We start from the raw sequence: 27546 nt of genomic DNA on the forward strand, positions 1-27546 counted from the left end.
GTCTGACTGAATGTGAGAATGATGAAGAGGAAGGGCTGTGAGGGGATTTTTTTAGCCTTCTGTTAAAATATTTCACAAATTGAAATACTGCACACAAAAGGAAAAGTATGTATGGAGCAAAGGTTGATTTAGTTTGTCATGTAATAAATTAGATATGCTTTTGAATTATACACATGAGCCTATCCAATGTGAAGTTGCAGTTGATGTATAAATTTGGATCTCATTGAATAAGCTATTAACATAAGCAGATAGTTTTTAATAATGGATATATCTTGAATGTCACGGAGGGTAAAAGGAAAAACACAATAAATCAATGACAAACACTAGCATAAAATCAATTGTAAGGCATAGATATTTGCTCATACAATATCTATAAGGGTCTTCAAGGAAGAATTTTCTGAAGTGATGATAAAATATCGGTGTGAAGCTCTAGGGAAGAATCATTTGAAACATATGGAATGGAAAGTGCAAATGGTAGGAATCAGCTTGGCACATGTGAGCGCCAGACTGAAGCCAGATTGGTGGTAGCATAGAGAGTAAATATGAAAATGATAAGAGACAAGATCTGGAAAATAAAATATAAGATTAGGGCCAACATTTAAGAAGAGCAGAGAAATAAAAGATGTGAAGCTACCCTCAACTTGAAAGGTCTTGCCATTGAATGCTGAAGGAAAGTTTTCTTTCAGAATGGATACAGCTAATATTGAAGGAATGTTGATAAGAAATACAGGGAGCAGACAGGTAGCCTCAATTCATTTGTGTGAATGCCAAGACTTACTACCTAATGATGAAAGCTCAATTGCGTTAAGTGGCTTGAAGGAGTAAGGAGACAATGGGTCACTACATCAGGAAATGAAATAAGTAAATGGGCAGAATATAACTGGATTTCAGGCAAAGGGGAATATCCACCACAGGCTTTTAAGTCAAAATCCAATATGGCACTAATACTGACATTTATATAACTTTTCTGCAATACTTAAAGTATATGACAATTTTTTAGAAAAAAATGTAGAGGGCAGGGATTTAGTGTACCATGCCTACCTTCAAACTCAAGGTCCTGAGTTTGATCCCTAGTACCAGAAAAAAAAAAAGAAATGTAAATTGATCCACTATTGAGATATAGCAGAATTGAAGAGGAATAACAGAAAGCTTTATAAATTATGATATAAGATAGCAAACTGTAAATCACAGGTCAAATCTAGATTGCATGTTTTGTAAACAAAGATATATTTGTTTATGTATTGCTTGTGGATACTTTTGTGCTCGAGGCAGCCCAAAGCAGAGTAAAGTAGCAGCAACAGATACCTGCTATCTGATCCTTTACAATGTTATATTAGTTTATCCTATTTCAGTAAGAAAATGTATTACAATAGATCAATATCGTAATAAAGTTTGTCCTACGAATGCTCCCTTTCAATGTAGGTTATATGAGCCTCTGCTCTTAATATTAATTGTTAAGAATTAAGTGTGAGAGATATCACCTTTCTATGTCCTTTTTTACTGCAGTTTTGGGAACAAGAACATAAAAATTCACACAATCTCTTTTAAAACTTTCTCTTTATTATAAAAGATACTGCTTGCATTTTCATTACATTGTCTTATACAAGTCATGTGGCCACATTTACTTCAAAGAAGAAGGAATGTGAAATTTCTTGAACATTTTATAAACACTTCTTATGTGAACAAAAGTAATAAAAGAGGTTGAAGGATGTAGAAAGAATAAAGCTATATATGATGAAGTCATTGTCACATCTGGAGTACCATGATGTGGTAACTTTGGAGAAAGAGGGATTATGAATCCAGGATGCACAACTATGTCCAATGAAAATATGTGGTGAAGGGAAATATAAGTGATATATCAGGCAGGATGCAAAGTTGTGCTCACTGTAATTCCATTTGTGTTGTGCTAAGGACATAAATAGCATTTATATTTACATTTTCATAAATTTAATTTTAATGGGTCTGATTTCTACATTATCCACATATCCATTTTTTTCCAGAAAAAACATGTACTCCTCCTTATATCCCAAATGGTGCCTATTCACCTCAAAGGATTAAGCACAGAACTGGAGATGAAGTCACATATGAATGTAAAGATGGTTTTTATCCTGCAACCAGGGGAAATAAGGCAAAATGTACAAGCAGTGGCTGGATACCTGCTCCAAGATGTAGCTGTAAGTTTTATTTATATTTTGACTTACTTCCTATTTCTGAAATTAATTTCTCTCAAATACATAAAAAGGGAACACAATAAAACCAAATATTTGTCATATTGTGCATGAAGTCCCTTTTAGAAGCCTTCTTTCTTAATTTTTAAAATTTTTATCAGTACATGTTTATGTACATAATGATCACATTCATTGTGTGGAGTTGGTACATATATATAACACATCTTAATTCTTTATACTTCTTTACAAAGTAGCCAATCCTAACAATATATAAAAAGCATAGTTTTAGTTAAACTATAGCCTTATCTTATTTACTTTCTCAGGGCCGGGACAAAATATTCAACATCCACAAGTTAAAAGAGGGGAGGTTTACTTTGGTTTATGGTTTGTAGAGGTTTAAGTTGCTTGTGGGGCAGCTCCACAGCAGGGTGGCATGGAGGCGGGGAAAGCGTTCATGGTGTAACAGGTAGGAAGCAGTGGCCATGGAGAAAGGAGGAGGACTATGTACCCTTAGGCCACGCCCACAGTGACCCACCTTTTCCCATCAGGCTTCACCTCCCAACATCACACCTAGCTAAAAACCCATCCGTGGACTACTGCAGTGTCCCAGACCCATGGTCCAGCCTCCTCCCAAAAGCCACACCTGTGAGTGCCTGAGGCTTTGGGTGACAGCTAGATATAAACTATTATGAACTTCTCCATTTCTTGCCACCCAAAATTAACATACTTGTGTGCATAAATAGATATTTCTCTAGTTAATAAAATTCTCCCAATATTTAAATAAAACATTGGGTAAGAATAGTGCCATTTAACACATAGTATGTCAGTCATTTATTGTATCACAACAAATTTCCTTCAAAATGTATTTGCTTAATAACAAACCCTTATTATCTCAGAGTTTCTATGTGTCAGGAATTTGGGAATGACTTAGTGGAGTAATTCTGAGTCAAAGTGTCTTCCTATGGTATAGTTGGGAAACTGGCATAGGGTGTAGTCATGTGAAAGCTTGGCAGGGTTGCAGGATTCTCTTCCAACGCAGCTGGCTCACATAGATTTTAGCAGGAGGCCGCGGTTCCTTACCCCATGGTCCCGTCCATAAGTTGCTTGAATGATAACTAACTTTCTCCAGAGTTACTTGATCTGAGAGAGAATGGGAGAGCCCCAAATACCATTAATGATCTACATATTTCAATTGGAATAGTACAAATGATAATGAATCTACATTAGGACAGGTAATAGAAACTCCTATATGTCAAATTGAATCTAATAAGATGGAATTTAGCAGGAATAAACAGTAAGAACCTGGGCTTGAGTCAAAGAAATTAGCGCCCTAGGACAATGTAGATGAGCAGCAGTTGTAAAAAGTAGTGAACATTTTAATCAATTCTAAGAGAGTTTGCAGCAGCACTGTGATGAAGCACCACACCTGCACAGGAGGCCCTAACCTTTATGGAAGTATGAGGTAAAGTTTGGGGCTCCTCTAAGTACTGCCCCTCTCTGCTGATCAGAGTCTGTGTGGAATATTATATTTGCTTCCAGGAACCACGTTATAAAGGAGAAAAACACAGCTTCAAATGTGGCCACATGAGAAAGAAGAGTGGCAAAGGAATTCAGGCTGGTCATGATAATGATACCACTTTTAATTAAGTCTCCTTTTTGTACCTTTGACTAGACATCTCAGTGCTTTACTTCATTTTATTACTGTTCCATGAAGCATCTCATTGAAGTAGATGACTGTATTTGTTCTGTAGTAAAGCACTAGTTTTCAAATCTACTCTATAATTTAATGGGAAATTTAATTGATTTTTTAAAAAATACCACTTCTATAAATCAAAAAACTGAAGCTTGCTTAAAACAGAATTATGGCTAAATCATGGAGGTCTTGACAAATCAGATGTAAATTCAAACATAAAAAGAAAATACTCTAAATCTGTAAAAAAAAATAAAGCTGAGGGGAGAAAAAGCAAATATTATATAGAAGGAATGAGACTAAAAAACTAAATATGCATTTTAATCATATCAATGGAACCTTCATAAAAATGGAAAATATCTTGCAATAAATATAGACTTTAGTCAAAGAAAGTCTAATTAGGGCCAGTGATGTAGCTCAGCGGCACAGCGCCTGCCTGGCAAGCACAAGATCCTGAGTTCGATCCCCAATACCAAAAAAGAAAAATATAATTAGAAAGATACCATTCTCCAGCCTTTGTTGAAGAAAGATGTTCATAATAATATAATATAATATATAATAATCTTATGAATAGGATCTACTTATCTATCTTATGAAAAGGGCAACTTTTCAGAAAAGTATTATATATAAACCTTTCAATATAGTCAATAACATTGCATTGACATAATGTTAAAATTATGTAATAGATAAGCACTCAATAAAATATAATGATATATCTAATTTTAACATATTTTACTACATTAAAAGAATCTTATTTTCCAGTTAAAATTAGAAAACAATGTTTATCATAATCATAACTATTTGATATTAACAAATATCTTAGAATATTTCTCTGGTGACCCAGAAGATATAATTTCAATTTCATTATCAAAAACCTATTCATATATCTCAATCATGTGAATCCTATAACTTTTGCTGTGCTAGAAAACTTAAATCTGTGTATGTAATTATGTTAATAATAGAGCATAATTCATTGATCAAATGAGTCATTTCTGGTATAATTGTTCACTGAAATAAATTTTTTTGTTTTTTAATTACAAGTGAAACCTTGTGACTTTCCAGAAATAAAACATGGAGGTCTATATTCAGAATATAGATATAGACCATATTTTCCAGTACCTATAGGAAAAGAATACAGCTATTACTGTCATGAGAATTTTGTGTCTGCTTCCAAATCGTACTGGGGTTATATCCGTTGCACAAAAGAAGGATGGTCGCCAGAAGTACCATGCCTCAGTAAGTAAATGTCTTTACAATTACATATGTGTAACTATATAATGGAGATAATGTATGTATAAATATATACGGAGAAGGAAGAGCACATAGTGATGCCAGTTAAGACTAGCATGACAAAAATGGGACGAAGAGGCATATGAACACAAAGACCAAAAGTTTTTCTCTTTCAGAAAGAGCTCTTCATAAAAATCAGAGGAAAATACAGACGGAAACTTTATAAGAATACCTATTTAGGTTTTGTTGTGGTGGTGGTTGTTGTTGTTATTGTTTTGTTCTTTTTTTGGTCTTTTTTTTCTTTTTTTTTTTTTGCGGTACCGGGAATTAAACTTGGCACCTTGCACTTGCGAAGAAGGCAGGGCCCACTTGCGCTAAATCCCTGGCCCTTCTATTTAGTTTTCATTATAGAAACTAAAGATAAAAAATATTGAATACTGCTTTTACTTTTTAAAGAAGCATTAGCAGTAATTATAGTTATTCTCAATTACAAATTACCTTGGGATGCTTATACATTCTCATTTAAATACTATAAAGGTATGTTTTAATTTAGTATTTTGACTAAATTATGTTTTTTTAATTTTTTAAAGTAGTCATTTTTGTGGTCCTTAGGGAAATGTTATAACAATTATGTGGAAAATGGACGTTCTCCAGATCCCTCGCATACCCCATATTACCAAGATGATTCCATACAGGTTAACTGTTATCCCGGCTATAGTCTTCCAAATGGGCAGAACAAAATTACATGCACAGAGAATGGCTGGTCCCCTCTTCCCAAGTGCATCCGTGTCAGTAAGTAAAGTACTCTGGAATCTTACTGTGTTCGTGATTTTCTAAGACAATCAACACTAACTGTAGTGAAATGTTGACATCAACTTGCTTCATTTTTTCAAGTGTGTATAATGGATATAAAATTTCATGATCAGAATGTAGCAAAATAAATGCTACATTTATTGATTAGTCTTAGACTAATCAAGAAGGCAAAATATTGAATGCAGTATTTTAAAGATTAAACCATATTAATATATATTTTGAAATTATTTAATCATTAAACTCAAAATAGTGACAAAATGATAGTTTAAAATAGAAAATAAAGGCAGTGATAACCAAAAATGTGTATCCTATATTGAAGAAGTGATGTGACATTTGTGAATTTTTCTGAGATATGTAACCAAGAATGGGTTTTCTGGGACACTTTATGTTCTACTTAAGAAAGTTTTCTATAGTGGTTGTACCAACATACAGTACATGAATGGCAATGTTCCTTCTTGCTCTACAACCTTGATAATGATTGGGTGGTGTCACATTTTAATATTTACAAAATAAATGGCTATGTTATGGTATTGCAGTGTTGTTGTGTATTTATTTTTCTTAGCATATACTGTCATAGGTTAATTGACAGTTAAGCTAATCTAAAATGAAGTTTGATGTTTTTCTTAATTTATTTTAGGGGGTTCTAGTGTTTTTTGGAATCTTAGTAATTCTAAATACTATTTCTTTTTTAATTACGTGTATTGCAAATGTGATCTTCATTTCTGTGACCTGTATTTTTTCTTTAATATTTATTGTAAACACAAGTTGTTCCTTTTTCTATAAAGCTAACAATAGTTTAATCATTAATGTTGTTTTATTCTTTAGATAATGCTTATCTTCTTCAAAAATAGACTTTATATATTTTCATTCTAAAAGTTATGGCATATTTTGTTTTCCCTATTTATGTTTTAATCCATTTTGTGTTGGTTTTCATGCAAACCATTTCCTTTTTAAAAATTTGGGAAATGAACATTTCTCCAGTAACTGATATTGTACTTTTTTCACATATCCTAAATATGTGTGTGTCCTAAACATGTACATGTATACATTTAATTGTTATTCTGTGTATTCTCTTTTGTGATATTAGTAAATTTGTTTTCTTTTTGTGTTTTTGTAATCCTGTCTTAATTACTATAGATTTGTAAGTATGACTATTTAATCTGATCATTCACCTATATTTTTCAATCAGTTTATCAAGGTTTTAAATGACTTTCTTTAGATTCAGAACTATCCTGAATCTTCAGAAAAATTTTTGAAGAATCACAGATTTATGATCTTGAGACTTTGTATTTAATAATGAGATATATTTCCAAGGTTTTTAAAATCTTTTAACTGCCTGTCAATTGTGTTCTGTTATATATTCTTGCTGATGAAAAAGAAGTTTTTAGTTTTAACTATTTTTATAGACAGTGTTTCTATTACTTATAATTAAACTCTAAGAATGTTCTTTTTATCTTTGATGATTTTAAATTTCACAAGATTACTATTAATCTGCTTAAAATTTTTAATGAACTTTGATAGGCTTTGACTTTACGCAGTGCTATGTTTGTTTATATTCTTAATTTTATGTACATTTTTCTAAGTTTTATTGTTTGATTTGACCTGCTTTGAACATACTACTTTTCTCTCATTTTTATGTCTCTTTCACTTTTTATAGTCTATTCAAGCAGATTATGTGGCTTTTTTGAATAACAAAACTACTTTTTACAGCTGTAGGTTTAATTTCCAAAAGATAATTTTTTCAATACACCACATTTATTTGAATATGAATTATATAAACTAAAATTCATACATATTTAGTGTGCATATCAAAGACTTTACCAAATGAGGATGCTTATATAACTACAAATCCAATCAAGCAAGAGACAGTTTTAGACTTCTAAGAAAGTTCTCTTATTCTCTTTCCACTCAGCTCCAGCACTATGGATAATCAGTGTTCTTTTTATAAATTAGATTTATATTGGACTTCTTTTTTTAGCAAAATCTGTGACATTCTTCTATGTTGTTTCTTGTATTAGCAACTCTCTTTTGGTGGAGTATGATGTTATATGGATATACAAAAATTTGGTCATTTATTCCACTACTGATGAACATTTGGATTCTTTTCACCTTTTGGAAGTTATGATCGAGCTATTTATGAACATCTGAACACCAGTCTTTGAATGAAATGCACTTACTATTTCTTGGGGAAATATTAAATGGGAAAGTGTGAGCTCATTAAGATTATGTACATGATTAAACCTACAAGGATCTGCCATATTGGTGTGAGGATTGCTGAACCATTTTCCATTCCCATCAGCAATGTATATGGGTTCTAGTTGGCTCATATCCTCATTAACAGAGAGGATGAGGATTTTTACATTTCATTTTAATTACATTGCTATATGAAAAGTAGTATGTCATTTTGTTTTAATATTATTTTTCTGGTTGACTAATGATGGTGAGCACATTTTTATTCACTTTTCAGTTATATCTTCTCTGAAATTTTTATATTTTTCCAGATTTAATTGTGTAGTTTGTTTTATATTGTAATAGTCCTTAAAATATATGAGATGCAGTTATGTTTTCATATACATGTTCTGTGCATATTTTCTTACATTCTTTATCTTACCTTCTGAGTTTTTAGTAGTTTATTTTCAAGAACATATTTTTCACTTTGATGAAATACCAATTAATTTATTTTTGTGACTTAATTTTTGCTCTAGGTAGGACATTTTTGTCAACTCTAAAATAGAATAATTTGCCATAAATTTTGTCTATAAGTTTACATATTTACTTATACATTTATGTCTGTGGCTGACTTCTGATTATTTTATGTGTAGAATCAAGTTTATTTTTGTACATATTTTCAGTTGTAATGCAATTTTGGGAAATAGCATTTATTTGCTCATTGAGAAACTTGGAACATTTGTCAAAAAATTTGTTTATGATAGGTTTGTGTGTATTTTACTTTTTAATATTTTCCTTTGATGTATATATTTTTCCTTGAATCAATATATCTTCTCTTCTTCATTATAATGCAAGTCTTTCAACTTGGTTTTTAATTGTTGTAGACAGAATAATAGCTCTTCAAAGATACTTGTTTTCTATTCCGTGGAATCTACAAATTTGTTATCTTGCATGACAAAGGGGACTTCACAGATATTATTAGGACCCTGAAATGAGTAGTGTATTCCAATCACATGAGTTGGCTCAAGATAATATATGGAAACATGAGAGAGAAAGAGAGAGAGAGAGAGAGAGAGAGAGAGAGAGAACTGACTGAGAATGAAGCGTCAGATAGGAAGTCAATGTTACTGGCTTTGAAGATGGCAGACCAGCCAGAAACCAAGAACGGAAGCAGCCTCTTGAAACCAGAAATGTATTCTGCATGGAGCCTCCAGAAAGGAATGTTCCATGACAGCAGCTTTATTTTAGCTCAGTGATATTTATGTCACATTTCTGACCTTCAGAATTATAAAATACCATATTGGCCAGCTTTCCCACTGCTGGCCAAAATACTCAACACTTACAATTAAAAAGAGAAAAGGTTTAATTTGGCTCATGATTTCAGAGGATTCAGTACATGGTCTGCTGGCTTCAAGATAGAAACGTCATGACAGAAGGCTGGAAGAACAAAGATGCTTAGTCCATAGTTATTGGCAAGCAAAGCAAAGGAGCAGTGCCAGAGAGGAAGAGGTAAGGGTTAAGGTATAGATCTCGAGGTCACAGCTCTATGCAACACCCAGACAAACCCAAAAATGTGCTCCATCAATCCCGAGTGGATCCTAAAGCCAAGCAAGTTGATACTCTAACTGCCAAGAGTACTAAATTAGTAATACTTAAACTTATGTTTGTTGAATTATTTTACAGCAACAATAAGAATGAGTATGCTACTTTAAAACTCTTTTGACTTATTTGTGGTCCATTTTCTTTGAATTTTAATATTACCTTGATAATTTAATTCTCTAATGACTTCCCCACACCGAAATTAGTGAGTAGGCATTTAATTCCAATTTTTGAATAGTCTACTGCGTTGTGGGTCAGGATGACTTTAGTTCATTTATATGATATATTTTAGCCCATTGTTCAGGCCATCTGCAGTAAAATAGATTCCTTGATTAGATGAAACACAACCAGAAGATCTGATTTAGGGCTGTAGTCCTCAAATATTATACAGAAACTTGTTTCAGTTACAAGATATAATAATCCATATCTAGACTGATGTTCCAGTAAAACTGGGTGGAACAGACTTTATTATCTCCATTGGAAAGTGAGCCATAACTACATTACCTATTCTTTTCCATGTAGATAATATTTAAACAGACTAATAATATTACTTAATTTGATATGAAATCTCATCAGTTATCAAACAATCCACTTTATGACTGTTGCTATGGCTTTGGATTTGGCAAAATCTCCAACCTTTAGTTTGGTTTTCTTTTTCTTCCCTTTTTTTTTTTTCCTTGTTGTTGTTGTTGAGGAATGACATTTGTCAATCTGGCTCAGTTTATTCATGAGAATCTTACTGTGAATTCTAGGCCTTGTACATTGGTACTTAATGGTGGTCATTTAATGAATAAATATTAGCTCAATCTTCAGACTGAGATATCATTATATCATCAATATATATTCAGTTGTCAGTGAGTCATAATATTTTAATTAAATAAAACCTAGATATCACATAACTATGTTGTGACCATAAACAGAAGAATTCAGTATATACTTGAGTGAGTGCAGTAGGTAGATATGGGAGTGTGTTCCACAACCGTGCAAACTGACTGTGGTTTTTGAAGTAGTCACCAAAAGAAACCTATCAGTCAAATGAATTATCAAATACCAATTTCCCTTAGCTTGTTGTGAAACTTGAGTTATTAATGCCATTTTGGTCAAAGTTGATGAAAGTTTTGCTTTTTCATTCTGCTATAGTGTACAGTTAACTCTCCATCTCCATATTCATCAGCATTTTTCACTGGCCATATTTGATTAATTAAGTAAAGAATCTGTATCAATAAACTTCTGACATCCTTATTTAAGGCTGAATTTTTTTCATAATTCTAGATACTACTTTTTTAAACTTACATAAATAAACATTTATTTTTGTTTTTTGTTTTACAGCTCTAAGATACTTGAAAACCATCATAAACAACAGCCCTGTCCCTGTGAGGTTCTAGGTATAGTACTGTAGGATTCGGGATGCATTAGACAAACAGGTTTCTAATAACTTCTTCAAAGGGATAATGAGTGTTTTAAACCTTGTCTCTTTCCCAAAACATCTCACAAAGTCTCTTGTAATAACTCGTAAAACTATTGGCTTGTTTTCTTAGTCTCAGTGATCTGGATGATTATGATTATTCCAGGTTTTCACAAACAGCTTCACTTGTGCAAATGATTTTTTTATATTGTCATATTATTTGAGTTCTTGTAAAAATGGTATTGAACATATGCTTATTTTTTCTTTATTCTTTTGTGTTTTAGAAACATGTTCAAAATCAGATATAGAAATTGAAAATGGGTTTCTTTCTGAATCTGATTATATATATGTTTTAAATAAAAAAACACAATTTAAGTGTAAGCCAGGATATTTAACACCTGATGGAGAAATGTCAGGATCAATCACATGTCTGCAAAATGGATGGTCAAATCAACCCACCTGCATTAGTAAGTAATTTATTAGAATCAGTATCCTGATGGTGTAAGAAATTAACTTTATTCTTTCCTATGGTGATTGATGTGTATTCATTTGAAGAAGGGGGAAAAAAGCTTTGAGAAAAAACACACATCATTATTTTCTCCTTTTAGAATTAATTACTAGTATGGTTATCTAGTGCTATTTGTTTCCTTTTATTCAACTTTAAAGCATCTTATGCTTTAGGAACTAGTTAGGAGCTTTATGTATATTCTAGCATATGCTTATTTATTTAACTGGACCACTGTGACTTTATGTCTACTGTTTTATAGGTGATGAGCCTTTTATACGAAGTCTTTCCTCCTAGACACAAAAGTAATGTTTTGGTAAAGATGTGGGTTTATAGTATGTAATCTCAGAATAATTTAGCCTTTATAATTTATGTGTAGAACTGCATCATAGGTACACTTCTGAATACCCTCCCTTTTAGACAATCTTCATAAACATCTAGATATTTAAAAAGTAGTTCTAGGTGCTATTTTTGTTATATTGAAAGATTTTCCTGTCATACCTTCTAAACATGAATTAAAATTTTCTAAAACTGATTAGAGCAGTTTATCACATTTATCACAAACCCATTCAGTGATAATATGAATATTTAAATTGCTTTAAATGAGATAGCTATTTAAGTTTTCCATTCCTATTATCTTAATTTCCTTTCTTTTAACAAATTTCCTATGGTTTTTATAAGTTCTAGCTAAACAAAAAGTGATAAAAGTTACACCCATATACAACTCATAAATTGTGATAAATAATTCATTTATCGTGTTTTTATTATGAAACAGAAAATGTCATATAATAAATGGGTCAATCTTTTTATTCAATTAATCTTTTAAAAATATTTTGCAATAGGGGCCGGGGATTTAGCTCAGTGTTTCCGGCGCCTGCCGCGCAAGTGCAAGGTCCGGAGTTTGATCCCTAGTACCAAAAAAAAAAAAAATATTTACAATAGCTAGTAAGACATCTTAATTCACAATATACTACTCTTGTTTCCTAAAAATTAAATATATAAAGCAAAATACATCTGTGATGGCCTATTTTATTACCAGCATGGGATAAATTTAAAAGTATAATTGAATTCAGAAAAATGCTTTAAAATTAATTTCTCAGATGAGTTTAAATCATGAGAAAAATGCTATGTTAAAACATAATTTTCATTTTTAGTAACTATATCAGAACAATGATTTATCATTGGTCTTAAATTATTTTATATTGTATTTAATTTATTAACACACAATGAAAAAGTCTTTTGTTCTTGTGGTGAGAAGTACTTAGATTGTCCACTGAATTATATTAGAAATGAAATCCTGAATTTTATTATGCATTAGAATCTTGTGACTTGCCAGTATTTGAGAATGCTGGAACCAAAAATAATCGTACTTGGTTTAAACTCAATGACAAGTTGGACTATGAATGCCGTGTTGGATATGAAAACAAATTTAAAAGTGTCAAAGATTCCATAACATGCTCTTACAACGGATGGTCTGATACACCCACATGTTATGGTAAGTACTGTCATTTTGGGAGGATGTTTTCCTCAGGTTAAAAATAAATCTGTGTGAGTCCTAATTTTCAGAAAAATTGAATTTTCTACAGATGTTTTTAAAAATCAACAGTGAAAATCAAAAAGTTCCTTCTGTTTTAACATAAACTAGAAGGAGACGGTGTTTTACAATCAGAGATGATAATCTGTTGATTAGAGCATAATTGTTTTTGTTTTCTTGAATGCAAGCTGTTAAATTATTTGCAATGGAACATCCATCACTAAAGTTTTAGTGTGTTAGAACTTCCTAAGCTATTTTGCTACTGAGTTTCTGTCTTGCATTTTCCACTTTGAATTAATTTATGCAGTTCCTGAGAATAACTATATTTTCTAATTTTGACAATTTATACGGACTATTACATAATTCTCTTTTATATTTGCCAATCAGTTGTCTGTTTCCTAGAATTAGAAGAGGGCTTGAATATGTGGGGAAATGAACATATATAGGTTCCTCTGGGCCAAAGGATTAGTATGTGCAATCTTTGAAAACAACATTAGGGAAATGTAATACTAAGTAACCTCTGGTTAAGATGTGGAAGAATTTTTTGAACTGAGACTGGTTAAAAGTCATAGGAGAACTTAGTAGTTCAGAGTATGTGAACATTTGGCTTCACTTTGCTTGATGAAAAGCCTTGAAAGTTTTAAGGAAAAACATGTTTTAATTTGATTGGTAGATTTTAAGGTTTTGTGAGTTTTCTTCTGTATACTGTGCTTTGGTGTGCTAAAGACAGCACAATGAGTTTATGTAGGGGAAGAAATAATTGGGATGGAAGTAGAGTGAGAGCTGACGACAGACTTGGAACATGCTAGCACAGGCAGTGGTGCTAAATATTAGGTGAGAGAAAGAATGGGAGGTCAAGGGAATCAGCTGCTAGTTTTTCATAAACATATGGGTGACTGACAACCATTTTGAAAGTCAGTGCTGACAAGAGAGGTCATACTTTGGGAGGAATATCACAACGTGACTTGGGCACATTACGGTTGAACTGCCCTTGGACAATCAAAATCAGACATGTAAAAGTGAAGGGCAGAGTTGGATATAGATCTAGCCCAGAGATGCAAACTGGAGATTATCACCTTCTAAATGAAGACATCAAATTGAAAGGGAAGAATAGAAAGAAAAGAAAGCTTAAGTCTAACCCTTGAAACACTGCACCATTCAGATGTCAGAAAGTAGAGAAATAGTTTACAAAGTAGATAGAAGAAAAGGAGGACCTAGAGATACAGGAGGGAAAAATCTAGGAAAGGATATTGTTACAGATATGGGGAAAAGAGAAAATTCAAAGGAAGAACAACTATAACAGATTAGTTACTAAGGAAGCCTGTGGAGTCGTCTTGTCTGGATTCTAATTCCAGTCACATCACTTGCTAAGCAAAACAGCAAGCTGATTTGAAGCATTGTTGAGTTACTCTCATCTGTTAGATGTTTTAATACTTACAATTTTCCCAGTATTTCAAAGGATTGTTCTGGGTAATAAGTTAAATAGTCTTTCTAGCTCTTGCCAAGTGCTTGTCGCACAATAAAGCCAAGAAAATTGTAATCTAATTACTTTATCAGGCTAGTTGGAGTGATAAATATATCTGACAGAGAAATATGTTGGTATGTGCAGCTAGAAAACTGAAAAAAAATGTGATAATCTGGAAATATGGAGGCCAACAATAACTGTAACAAACATGACTTTTAAATAGGCTGGAAGGGGGACAGCATAAATAGAATTTGCTAAAAAGGTAGCAGGAAATGTAATAGAGCATATGGACATATTTCTTCTGAGAAGATTGGCCAGGCAGCAAATAGGAAGCTGAGAATATTGCAAGAGGCAATTATGCACTGAAAGGAGGTCTTCTTTAAAGGGAATTCATCTGAATACACTGAATGCTGCAGAGCATAAACTGTAAAAAGGAGCCGCTACTGAACACATGACTTGGAACCTGAGAAAATGGGAGAGAAAGGGAATCAGAGCACCTCTTAGAAGTAATGGGATTTGATGGCAGCTGGATTCCTTAAAATTTCAAAAAAGAAGGAAGGAAGGCAAGAAAGAAAAATGGGTGTGTAAGTCTAACGCTAGAAAGAATCAAAAGCTATTGGTTTCTGTTGCATTTTGAAGTATGAGACAAAGTCTTCTAAGATTAAATAGTGCCTGAGGGAAGGAGGAGGAGGAAGACCACCAGGAAGAAACCAAAAGTTTTTAAATGGTGGCAGTAGGGGAGGCCTTGAGATTTGACTAACAGCATCCAGGGCTCACTGAGATTAACTCATTCAGGATGCAAATAAAACCTTGTAGGACAGAAGAAAATGATGAAAAACACAAACATTTCTGTCTCCAGTTCATGAAGTTCTCTTGAGACTCTGGAGGCCCAAAGAAGAGCAGAGGAGGCCGGGAAGGTCTGACACACGTGTGTTCAGCTGCTCAGCAGCTCAGCTCAGCCTCTCAGCCACAGACCTCAGCGGCCCAGCTACTGCCCTGTCTGTCCAGCTGCTCGCTCTGAGGCAGTCTAGATTTATAGTGAAGTACACAATCGTGGCTACGTGCCAGTATAGGCCTTGGTAATTTAGTTACACCCAGGCCTTGAGCTGTGCCTGCACTGGAACCCTACTGACTCAGGACTTCTGGTCCTCGGAAATCACCTCCACCGCATGAACAGGTGTGGCCATCTTGGGCTTCGATTTGCCCCACATATGGGTCTGCTTCCCCAGGGCTTTCATTCCAGCATAGGTGAGGGAACATAAAGTTTTAAAATGATGAATTAGGCTGAATAATAAACAAGTAATATAGATAGTTTAATGTGCTTTGTATATCTCTGTGTTCAATAAAATAAAAAGATCAAAAATTTAGACAGAAAATAGGAGGGAATTGAGATTCTCCTTTACATGGGAAAGCAAGTTAGAAAATTCAATGATCTTAAAACCAGGAACCATACTGAAAGGAGGAGGAAGATATTTGATAGCATTGGAAGAGTAACTGAGCATTAGATCACAAAAAGTTTGTATTTTATTCTAAGGGAGAAGGAAGGTTTTTAAGATTATCATTACTTTCTCTCTATAATTATAAGGAGATCCAAGTTTTATGAAGCCAGAAGCTTTTAAAATACTGAGTTTCCTTCTTCCAAAGAAAGAATGGAAGGACTGTGAATTTAGCTCAGTGAAAGAACACTTGCCTATCCCAGTTACTAAGTTCAAATCCTATACTTGAAAAAACAAAATAAAGGGTATGCAAAATTATGAATATTTGATTCCCATAACATTCTCTGTTTTTAGACATGACAGAAAAATGTGAAGAAAGACAAAAAGAAGGAGTGACTATGTCAGCAATAGAAACTGATCCAGGGAAAATAGCTTTTTATTGCAAATTTTACAAAGACTAATGACCATGTAAACACATAGCTAGGAATTTGCCAACATAAGATAAGCCTCCAGAAATTGAATAGACAAATGGTCTTAAGTATCTTTGTTTCAGCTGTGCAACAGAAACTATACACAGACTGGCTGATACCCAAATGTATTTCAGATGTCCTAGGAGTTCTTTCCTTTGAAAACATGTTTCCAAAAGATTGCTATTACCATAAACAACCTGAACAGTGTTTGCAACAATCTTAAAGAAATGTATATCTCAGAGTAAAATATTCATACTAATATTTACAAACATCAGTGCTGAGAATTAGGATTTTGACTTTTTTCTTTTATTAGTACACATTTGCAATATATAATGTTTACCTTTCTCTTAGGGAGTAGGTACATGTAGTTAACACATCTGAATTCTTTTTAATCCCATTCCCTTCCTCTCCTGCCCCCCATCTCTAACATACACTGAGTACATTCATTGTGGGTAGTTGGTGCATGTACACAACACATCCCAATTCTTTCCAGATTCCCTTCCCCAAACCCCTCCCATGGCCCCTCTCCTCATCCTCCAACTCTTGCTACCTTCCTATTTGCAAAAGATCTAATTCCCATTTCCTCTCATCTGTCAGTCATTTGCTCTATACTTCATTTACACTCTCTCGTACAAGAGAAACCATATGGTATTTAAGCTTATATGTACAATTTTATTTCATTTTATATTACACTTTCAAGTTGCATCCATTTACCTACAAATGACTCTTAACTTATCCTTCTTTATAGCCAAACAGTATTCCATTATGTATAGGTATCACATTTTATTCACTCATTTATCTATTTTAGACATATAAGCTGCTTCCAAGATTTAGCTATTATGAATTGTGCTGCTATAAACATTGGCATGCATGTATCGCTGTGATATGATGACTTCAACTGATTTGGGAAGAGACTAGAAGAGGAATAGCTGGGTCAAATGGAATTTCTTTTATTCATTTGAGGAATCTCCATACTAATTTCCGTAACAGTTGTACTAGTTTACATTCCCATCAGCAATGTAGGAGGGTTCCTTTTCACTGCAAACTCACCAGCATTTGTTATTGTTTTTTTGATAATAGCCATTCTTTCAGGATAAGATGAAATCTCAGTGTCATTTTAATTTGCATTTCTCAAATAGCCAGTTATGCTGAACATTTATCTTCCATTTATTCATTGTTTGTATTTCTTCTTCTAAGAAGTGTCTATTCATTTCAGTTGTCCATCTTTTGATTGAGTCTTTTATTGGGGGAGTCTAATTTTTTTTGAATTTTTTAATATATCTTGGATATTAATCCTCAGTATAAGGTGTAACTGAAAAACATTTTTCTCATTTTGTAGGTTGTCTCTTTTTTATGTGTGTTGTTTCTTTTGCTATGCAGAAACTTTTTAATTCGTTATAGTCCCATTTATTGACTCTGTCCTATACCTATGACTTCAAAGTTTTACCTATTCTATCTTTCAGCAGATGGTTTCTGTTCTAACATGTAGATCTTTGATCCATTTTGATTTTAGTACATGGTGAGAAATAAGGATCCAGATGCTATCTTTGCATGTGGATAGCCAGTTTTCCTGACATCATTTATTAAAGAGGTTATCTTTCCTCCAGCCTGTTTTTTGCTCCTTTGTCAAAGATCAAATAGTTGAATGTGCTTGGGGTTTTTTTTCTGCATCCTCTATTCTGTTCCACTGATCCTCAAATCTGTTTTTGTGAGACCACCATGCTTTTTATCACTGTTGCTTTGTAGTATAACCTGAAGTCCAGGATCGTGATGCCTCCTGCTTTGCTCTTGTACCCCAGGAGATTGCTTTTGCTATTCTGGGCCTCTTTTGGTTCCATATGAATTTTAGGATTGTTTTCTTTAGTTTCTTTAGGAATTTTTCTGGTATTTTGATCGGGATCACACTAAATCTGTGGGTAAGTTTTGAAGTCTAGCCATTTTGACAATATTGGTTCTGTCTGTCCAGGAATAGGGGACATATTTCCATTGAATAGTAGTCTCTTTGATCTCCTTTTGAAGAGGTCTTTCACTTTTTTAGTAAGGTTAATTCCTAAGTATTTAATTTTTCTTGATGTCATGGAAAATAGTATTGTTTTCTTAATTTCTTTCTCAGTGAGTTCATTATTGCTGTATAGAAACTAGATAGATTTTTATGTGGTGATTTTTGTATCCTACTACACTGATGAATTTGCTTACTAATTATAGAATCCTTTGGTGGTATTTTTAGGGTCTTCTATGTAAAAGATCATGTAATCTGTAAATAATAACAATAATTTGATTTCTTTCTTTCCTATAGTCATTCCTTTGATCTCTTTCTCTTGCTTGATTGCTCTTGCTAATATTTCAAGGTCTATGTTGAACTGAAGTGGTGATAATGGACAACCTTATCTTGTTCCTGAAAGTTTTTAGTATTTCCCTATTTAATATGATGTTGGAAGTGGATTGTTCATAACAGACATTTTATCAGATTGAGATAAGGTCATTCTATACCTATTTTCATCAGAGTTTTTATATCATAAATGGACATTGGATTTTGTTGAAGGCTTTTTCTGCATCTATTGAGAGATCATGTGGTTTTTGTCCTTGCTCCTGTTTATGTGACCATTTACATTTATTGATTTGTGTATGTTGAACCATTTTTGCAATACTTCGTCATGGTATATAATCTTTCTGATGATTTGTTGCATTCTGTTTACCAGTATCTTGTTGAGGATTTTTGCATCTACGTTTATCAGAGAGATTGGCCTGTACAGTAAGTCCCTGACTGAAAAATATTCAGGTTGTGAACTTTTACAGATACAAACAGACCTTACATTATGAACATTCATAGATGTGAAAAAAGCACAGAAGTAGCTCATATGCCTGCCAGACATTGTCACAGTTGTGCTGTAGTGTGTTTACTGTACAGTGCAGTAGTGTACAGTAGTACAGTACAGTCAGAGACTTACTGTATTTGCATGTGTGTGTTTGAGTTTTTATGCTTTACATTGTATATTTGTGTCAAAGATGTATAAGACTCATTTTTTTGGACTTACAAATTACGAATGTTCTTCCAGAGTGCAACTTGTTCATTGTAAGTCAAGGACTTGCTGCTGTCCTCTTCTGGTACTTTTTCCCTCTCCATTTCTTTAAAGATTTTGAGGAGTATTGATGTTAGGTCTTTCCTGAATTTCTTGTAGAATTCAGCCGCGAATCCATGTAGTCCTGGGCTTTTCTTAGTCGGTAGGGGTTTTTTAATTATTATTATTTCTGCTTCAATTTCATTGCCTGTTAGTGGATTATTCAGAATTTTTAAGTCTTCTTGATTCAGTTGGGTAATTTCCGTGTATGTAGGAATCTCTCTGTCACTATTTTGTAAGGAGATAATTTCTCTTAGTTATAACAATGTCAACAGAATCCAACATACATCAAATATATACATTAAAATATGTTTTAATTATTTTAACCTTTTGTCAATCCCGCTTACAGGTTATATTGTACTGAAATGAATAAGGTGTGGAGATATGAAATAGAAGGGTAAAGGAAAGGGGATATGTCAGTGGAAGGAGAGGAAGATATGCCCTATGTCAATGGGTAAAAAGCAGAAGTTGAACTGTGTGAAAGTTACCGCACAGCTGTGGTAATGAGGGCCTGGGAGTGTATTTGTGTAGTCAGGAGAACGCATCCAGACAAGTGGGAATGAATTTAGATACTGAGGAGATTGTGTCTGTTAATGTGTCCGCTGATAGTTTTGTTTGGCTCCTCTGAGAGTAAAGGAGCCGGGAAAGTTAAAGGATAGGCGAAAACCGAGGGCGCAGATCAAATGTGAAGTTGCTGAGACAAATCGTCCAATACCAATAAGGAAGAACCAAAAGAAAGAGTAAGAAAGTGAAAATAGAGGATAGAAAGAATAAAAGAGAAAAACAACAACAACAGCAACAGCAAAAGAACAGAAACAAAGAGAGCCAAACAGTCAAAACCCAACAAATTGCCGAGGTTACAATGACTACAATTGCCGAAATAACCATAAAAATCGGAATGAAAACTTCACACGGCTGTTGTAGCAGTAACCCAGTTCTTCCGCACAGCTGCCTCTTCACTCGCGTTATTGTCTAGTTGCAATTACCCACGCAATTTCCTCCAATATAAAGCCTAATAAAGGTAAAGACCTCTACGGCAGGTGCGGATTGCTGTCAGCAGTTTCAGCTCCGCTCATCCACACCACAAGAGGGCGCTAGTTCTTTCTCCTGGCTCCTGAGCATAGCGCTGCCTCCCAGCTGATTTCTGAGTGTCCTCCCTCTGTGGGTCGGGCGCTGAATGTTCCACATACCAAGCTCCCTTGTAGGTGAGGGAATAAGCGGCTAATTATTGTTATAATCATTTAATAAAAAGTGGTTTGTGTTGGAGAAATCTTCCGTTTCCTGGTGTCTACATCCATGCCTGCCAACCCTGAGGTCAGAAGGGCTGGTGCCTGGCCTTGAAGTTCACTCCATTCTCTTTTCAATCTGAGTCTTGGGTTGGAGTTGCCTAACTTCTCTGAGCCCAGTGGGAAGATAACCAGTTTATTCCATAATCCAGACTGTCTGTGAGGCCCCTAGCGACCTCCCTCAGCCCGGCCCTTTCCCAAGAAGGTGTGGGTGGTGCTGGGCCTTCGGACATTTAGACAAATATTTTTATACTCTTCCTAAAGATCATTTCTATGTATAGTTATTAGCTAAATAGAAATAGAGCAGGACTGGTGATGTACCTCAGCAGCACAGTGCCTGCCTGGCAAGCGCGAGGCCCTGAGTTCGATCCGCAGTACTAGAAAAAAACAAAACAAAACAAAAAAATAGAGCAGTTTCTTTATACTCAAAAGTGAGATTTTTTTTTCTTATTAATGCAGTGCTTTTCACAAACACTAATGACAAAGGGCATTTATATAAAATAAGTACACACACACACACATACACACACCTGCTATGCAAAGACTGGAATACAATTTTAGGAGAGTAATCCCAATGGTTCTCATTCAAGTGTGATTTTTCTCATTTAATACAAAAATTCAATATAACAACACCATAGCAATTTTTGCAGAGTGCTGGAGATTAAGTCAGGGTCCTCACACATGATAAATATGCTATGCCCTACGTCTCTGGCCCCAATGCAAAATTTTGTTATTTTTTGAGGCATTATGCTTAAAATCAGTTTTTTTACATCAAATTTTATAATTACATATTAATGCTTGCTTTTAAGGGTATCAATTTTCTTTTTGGTATGATTCTAATTTTTGCATTGCATCCAAGGAAGGGGGATTCCAAATAAGAAAAGTCCTTTTTTGGATAAAATTTATTGCCACAGTTAAAAAAAAAAAAAAAAAAAATATATATATATATATATATATGACAGAATTTTATACAGTCCTAATTGAATCATAATAATTAGCAATTAGAGCCAGGCATGGTGGCACACACTTGTAATCCTAGCATTCTGGAGGCTGAGGCAGTGGGGCTATATCAAGTTCAAGGACAGCCAGGACTACATGGTGAGATCCTGTCTCAAAAAGGCAAAAACAAAAGGAGAAAATAGCAATTAATTAAGCAATTAATTATCAATTATTATTTAATTATTACAAATATAATAAAATAACGAAATATTAATGAAAATATTCAAGATTCAGAATGTCTATCAATATTGTCTTGTCTCTTAGTTTGTGCTCTTCGTTTGTATATAATAATTTTGTGATTTTTAACACTTCTACTTCAAATGGATTAGAAATGTTTTTATGTGTTGTGTGCCCTAAATTATATTAAAGAAGCATACTAATTTGTGTTTAAGAGTGTAATTTAAAAATTGTGCAGCATTAGTATTTTTAAATATCATGAGAGTCACAATATCATGTTTTGAAAGTATAAATTGTAACAATGAGTCCTATAAATAGCAGCAGTAAACCAGATCCAGTGCAAACAAGCTGACTTCATAAATGAATTTTCAGGACAGATATATTTTAGTTAAATACCATAATATTTCTTAGAGAAGCCCATATGAATTTACAGACTGTATAAAACATAATATGTAACATGTTTCCAAGAAAAAGACTTTATCTGATGCTCCCTGTGTATCACCAAACCTCTACCTCATTTTTATATGAAAAATATAAGCTTCACTTTGGCAATGATTAATGTTGTATTCTCATAAATTTTTTACTTTTTTTCTAAGAAAAAGAATGCACAATTCCCAAAATAGAAAAGTATGTAGTTGCTGTTCCCACAAAAGAAAAATATAAAGTTGGGGACTTGTTGAAATTCTCCTGCCGACCAGGATTAAAAAGAGTTGGACCGGATTCAGTGCAGTGTTACCACTTTGGCTGGTCCCCTAAAGTCCCCAAATGCAAAGGTAAATATTTATCTTGCCATTAATTAAATGAGTATTAAAATTGTGAATATACACCTTTTTTCTTCTCTTAATTTTTGGTAGGTTTCCAGTGTGCCCATAGTTTAATGCATTACAGCAAAGACACATCCATGAATGACATATTATGAGTAAAAGATGCAAAGTCATTTATTTAAGAGCTTAATCACCAGTTGTTTCTTGAGATATGTAATAAAAATATTCAAGTATAAAAATACAGTGGCTGAGACTGGAAAGACTTGTGTTGTTACTTTTCATTCTGCCTGCACTACCCCCTAAATATTGAACATTTTATAAAGTATAGACCCCACATCAAATTTCATTAGGTATATGTAAACAATATTTAGGCATGTGTCACTTAATAGCAGTTAAAATATGCCAAGCAAATGCTTGCTAGTGATGATACTTTTTCAAAGCATTATAATTTCCTAATATGTTTTCATGAATCTTTAAAATACCCAAATTATTGAACATATTTAAAACCTAAATATACTTCCAATGCTATTTCACTAGAAGTAATACAACTGAAAATGTGAATCCACTATAAACATTCTTTTCTCCTTAAGAGTTCTATAGTAAATTATATGATAAAAAATAAAGACAATGTCTCCTTTCCATTGGATTTTAAAATCATAAAATAGACAATTTAATCATCATTTACATAGTATTTGTACTGCAGATCAAGTACAGTCATGTGATCAACCTCCTGACCTCCTCAATGGGGAAGTGACTGAAGCAATGAAACAAGTGTATGGACACAATGAAGTGGTGGAATATAAATGCAATCCTAGATTTCTGTTGAAGGGGCCAAATAAAATCCAGTGTGTTGACGGAGAGTGGACAACCTTGCCGATATGTATTGGTAATATATTTAAATTTCAAGTTTTTGTATTTATTTAAACATATACAATATGTCTTCATTATAATATTTTTTATGAAATTTGCATAGAGGAGAAAAGAACATGTGGAAGCATACCCGAACTTGCCCATGGCTATGCCCTGGCTGCTGTCCCTCCCCATCACCATGGACATTCAGTGGACTTCAATTGTACTGAAACCTACACAATGATTGGACACAGATCAATTGCATGTATTAGCGGAACGTGGACCCAACTTCCTGAGTGTGTTGGTGAGAATACACTTCTCAAACTGACATTTATTATTTTAACACTTTTATTGCAAAAGTATTTCCACTCATATTTTTGAATTTAGGCATATTCTTCAAAGTGCATAGGCTTAAATATCATAAATTTAAAATTTTATTTATCACTCAGTTTATAGCTACAGAAGAAAAGCAAAACTTGCAATAGAATTTTATGAATGTTTTGTGTTTGTTATTAATATCATTTATCTTATAAATATAAAGCTAGATTTTACATATAAATTCCATAGGATCAAAACAAGAATAATTATTACCAAGAAAACATAACATTTTTAAGTAGATACCATTGTTGTTATACAATATTCATCTGAGGTCATGGAAGGCAGACAAATAATGAAAACACACCTACTTTGTACTTTTTCATAGGAATCTTTTCTCTCTTGAAATTCATTTAAAAAAGAAAAATTCCCAATTTGTGTCGAATTAAAAGGCCGAATTTCATGTGTCACAGCTGGCCTGGCCTCAGTCTCTCTCAGGTGGTGGTATCACTCGCTGGCAAGGGTCTCTGGAATTGGGACAGGAAATAAATTTCCTAAATGACTTCACTGCTAGAAAATCATCCTGCCCTTTTTGTGACCAGTTTTTTGTATTTAACTGGAAGGATTTTCAGGGCCTACCTTCACTTTTCTCCTAGACTGAGTTCTTTCCTACATTTTTCTTGGGTCCTTCATGCAAAGAGTGTCCTAGACATCCAGTTTTTCTTGCTCTCTGAACTTCCAGAATACTGTAATTGACTCACTGATCTCAGAAAAATGGAGACTTCCTCAAGCACAAGGGTTTATTCCTGTAGTGTTCACTGTGTATTCCCTATAGACAGAAGACAGGCTGACAACAGGAGACATTCAATAAGGGTTTGTCAAATGAGCCAATAAGTTTTTCTGCTTGTAATCCCTCATACGTTTTTTTTCTTTTTTTGCTAAACACATTTGTGTCAAAAGTACTGTCTTCAATCCTTTCAGAACTAACCTCATCATTGTTCTTTTCTGTATCCATAAATGATTTCTTCCCTTTCATATTGAAGGAAAGCCTATGATAATATCAGGCATGAAAGCTCCCAACTCTTCATTTTAACTTTCAGCAAAACTTCTGTTTCAATTATTATTTCTTCTAATCTCAGAGTTTTACTCCCTGTGATTAATCTGCTTGTCTGCTTCTTGTAACACCCTTGTATCAGTCATTGGCTCTGCTGCAACATCACCCTCTCAATCTTTACTTTGTACCTTCTGCTAGTCTGTCCTTTGCACTCTTCTCGATGTGTTCATTTTCTCCCAATAGATAAGGGAATTCTTCCAGAAACTGATCATGAGGCCTAGCCACCAGCACCACCGCGCTCCGTGACCTCAGTTCTTCCTTTAGCTACCATCTGCGGCAGAATGTCTTATTTCTCTTTCTCAACATGGCGCTCAGACCCAACGATGAGACTAATTCTCAAGTCTAGTGTGCTTTGAATTCACCTGCTTTATTGCTTTTCAAAGTTGTTTTACAAAATTGCTCCTACACTTTAGCTGGTTACTCACTTTTCTTTGCTCTGTTCATCCTCACTTGACTCTGCTTTCCTAATTATTAACAACAAAAATTATCAGAGACCTACACTGACATTTTACCAAACTCAAAATCAGTTTTCATCTTCATTGCTATGGAAATATGTATTTATTTATAGTCCACATTTACTCACAACAGAAACAACAGAATTTTATTATGATAGTATAATAGTATCAATTAATTATTGGATTAAACACTTTAAGAGTAGGTAAAACAAACAAACAAGATCATGACTTTCAGCATCCAGTTTCTTATTTCAAGTACCTATCTATCTCATACAAAAAATCTTAACTATTTTATATTGCCCACATCTGAAATCTATTTTTCTTATTGTATCTTGAATATATATATATATTAGTAATTTCATATATTCTATTTCCACAATGTTTTTATTTTAATATCTTACAATTGTGGATTTAAAAATACAGTGTTGTTTACAAGCAGGAAAATAAGTGAATGTGAACGTGTGCACAGAACTCAAGTGTAGGGTACAATTTAGCCATGTTATGACGTGGAGAGAGTCTGAGAAAGTGAACCTTGGATGCTCTTCCAGGCCCCAAAGTACAAAATATTTTTATGACAGGTATTCTCTCTGATATTTAAAGATGGAACATGACACTTATGTTCATACACAATTGCTCACCTTCCACACTGTGATCAGGAATAAATATCTGGTGGAATATAGAGCTACAAGTCACAATTCCTCCTTATACATTGACTTTATAGCTTTTTACGTAGTAGTAGACTTGATTTTTGTAATTGGTCTTTTCATGAAAATATTTTCATTTTGTAGCAACAGATCAACTTAAGAATTGTAAACCACCAAATGTAAATATAAATCAAGCAAGTCAATCAGATAAGAGTGAATTTCACCATAACTCTAACATAAGCTACAAATGTAGAGGAAAGCCAAATCTTCAGCACTCAATCTGCATAAATGGAAGATGGGATCCTCAACCCTCTTGTACAAGTAAGCTCTTGTTTACAATGTTTTCTAAAATTTATACTGTTTTCCTCATTTGTAAAAATAGTATATTTGTGAGTTTTAAAAATTTTGCTATTTAGACATGCAAATTTTTTTAAGCTGGAAGGTAATTTAGTAACCAACCAAACACAATTTCTATGTTCTTGTTCTATCATATTCATTGGTTACCCATAGTATTTAAAAAAACACATAAATTTGATAACTTTAAGTTGGTATCTAGGAACTACATGTGCATATTACTATGAAAGTATAAATGTTTCCAATTCCTTCATTTACACACAAATGTACCTATACCTATAATTACATCTATGCCTATTACATACATGACCATTTTGTCTGTTTCTATATGTATCATTTCTCTAATAATATATCTCTCTATAATCATTTATCTATTTTTATTTCTATCTGCCTTGAAAGGTCTGAGTCACATGTGTGCCTCCAGTTCCAATTGAATAACAAACAGTCCATTCCAGTCTTCTTGTTTTTCATATTTGAGTTTTTCACTCTAATTTTGAATACCCGGCCTCACTAGCCTCAATATTTTTAGCCATTTCTGAAAACTTAGTATATATAGGAAACACTGACATGCCAATACCAAATCAAATTTATTGCATCCACTTAAGTTTGCTTGTAGCCTTTTTTTAAGGAAATAAAATTTACTTTCATTGAAGTACATATGTTCTTCATTTTCTTCTTGAAGTTTTATAGTTTTCTTAGCATTTACATTTAGGCATACATCATCTGTCTCATACTTATTTCAAGAACAGTATTAAGTTGGGGTTAATTTTTTTTCTATGTGGATAACCAGGTGTTCAAGCAGTATGTGTGGGAAAAAAACATTTACTATATGTGTTGTTTCAGAACTCCCCATTTAATATTCTATTAAAATTATGATGTTATTTTGGGATTTATAGAGCTAGCCTTTATAAGCTTGGGGGAATTTCTTTTTATTCTTTAAAAAAAAGAAATTGTTCTGTCAGAGGCTAATAAATGTGGTTAAATAC

At 33.4% G+C, this 27546-nt stretch overlaps 1 protein-coding gene across 1 annotated transcript in view; it reads left to right on the forward strand.

Annotated features, from left to right (window-relative positions):
* Positions 1–27546, forward strand: part of LOC101715308 (complement factor H) — a 76555-nt gene that overhangs the window by 31292 nt on the left and 17717 nt on the right. Inside the window, exons 7-15 of the mRNA XM_004860134.4 lie at positions 2001–2174; positions 4900–5094; positions 5701–5880; positions 11359–11541; positions 12898–13074; positions 22662–22838; positions 23533–23715; positions 23803–23982; positions 26351–26527. Of these exons, the coding sequence (XP_004860191.2) occupies positions 2001–2174; positions 4900–5094; positions 5701–5880; positions 11359–11541; positions 12898–13074; positions 22662–22838; positions 23533–23715; positions 23803–23982; positions 26351–26527 (1626 nt within the window). The remainder of the gene's footprint in view (positions 1–2000; positions 2175–4899; positions 5095–5700; positions 5881–11358; positions 11542–12897; positions 13075–22661; positions 22839–23532; positions 23716–23802; positions 23983–26350; positions 26528–27546) is intronic.

Source organism: Heterocephalus glaber, unplaced genomic scaffold (assembly GCF_053883595.1).
Source record: "Heterocephalus glaber isolate CG9 unplaced genomic scaffold, H.glaber_assembly_v1.0 deba00001600, whole genome shotgun sequence".
In the NCBI taxonomy this organism is placed as follows: domain Eukaryota; kingdom Metazoa; phylum Chordata; class Mammalia; order Rodentia; family Bathyergidae; genus Heterocephalus; species Heterocephalus glaber.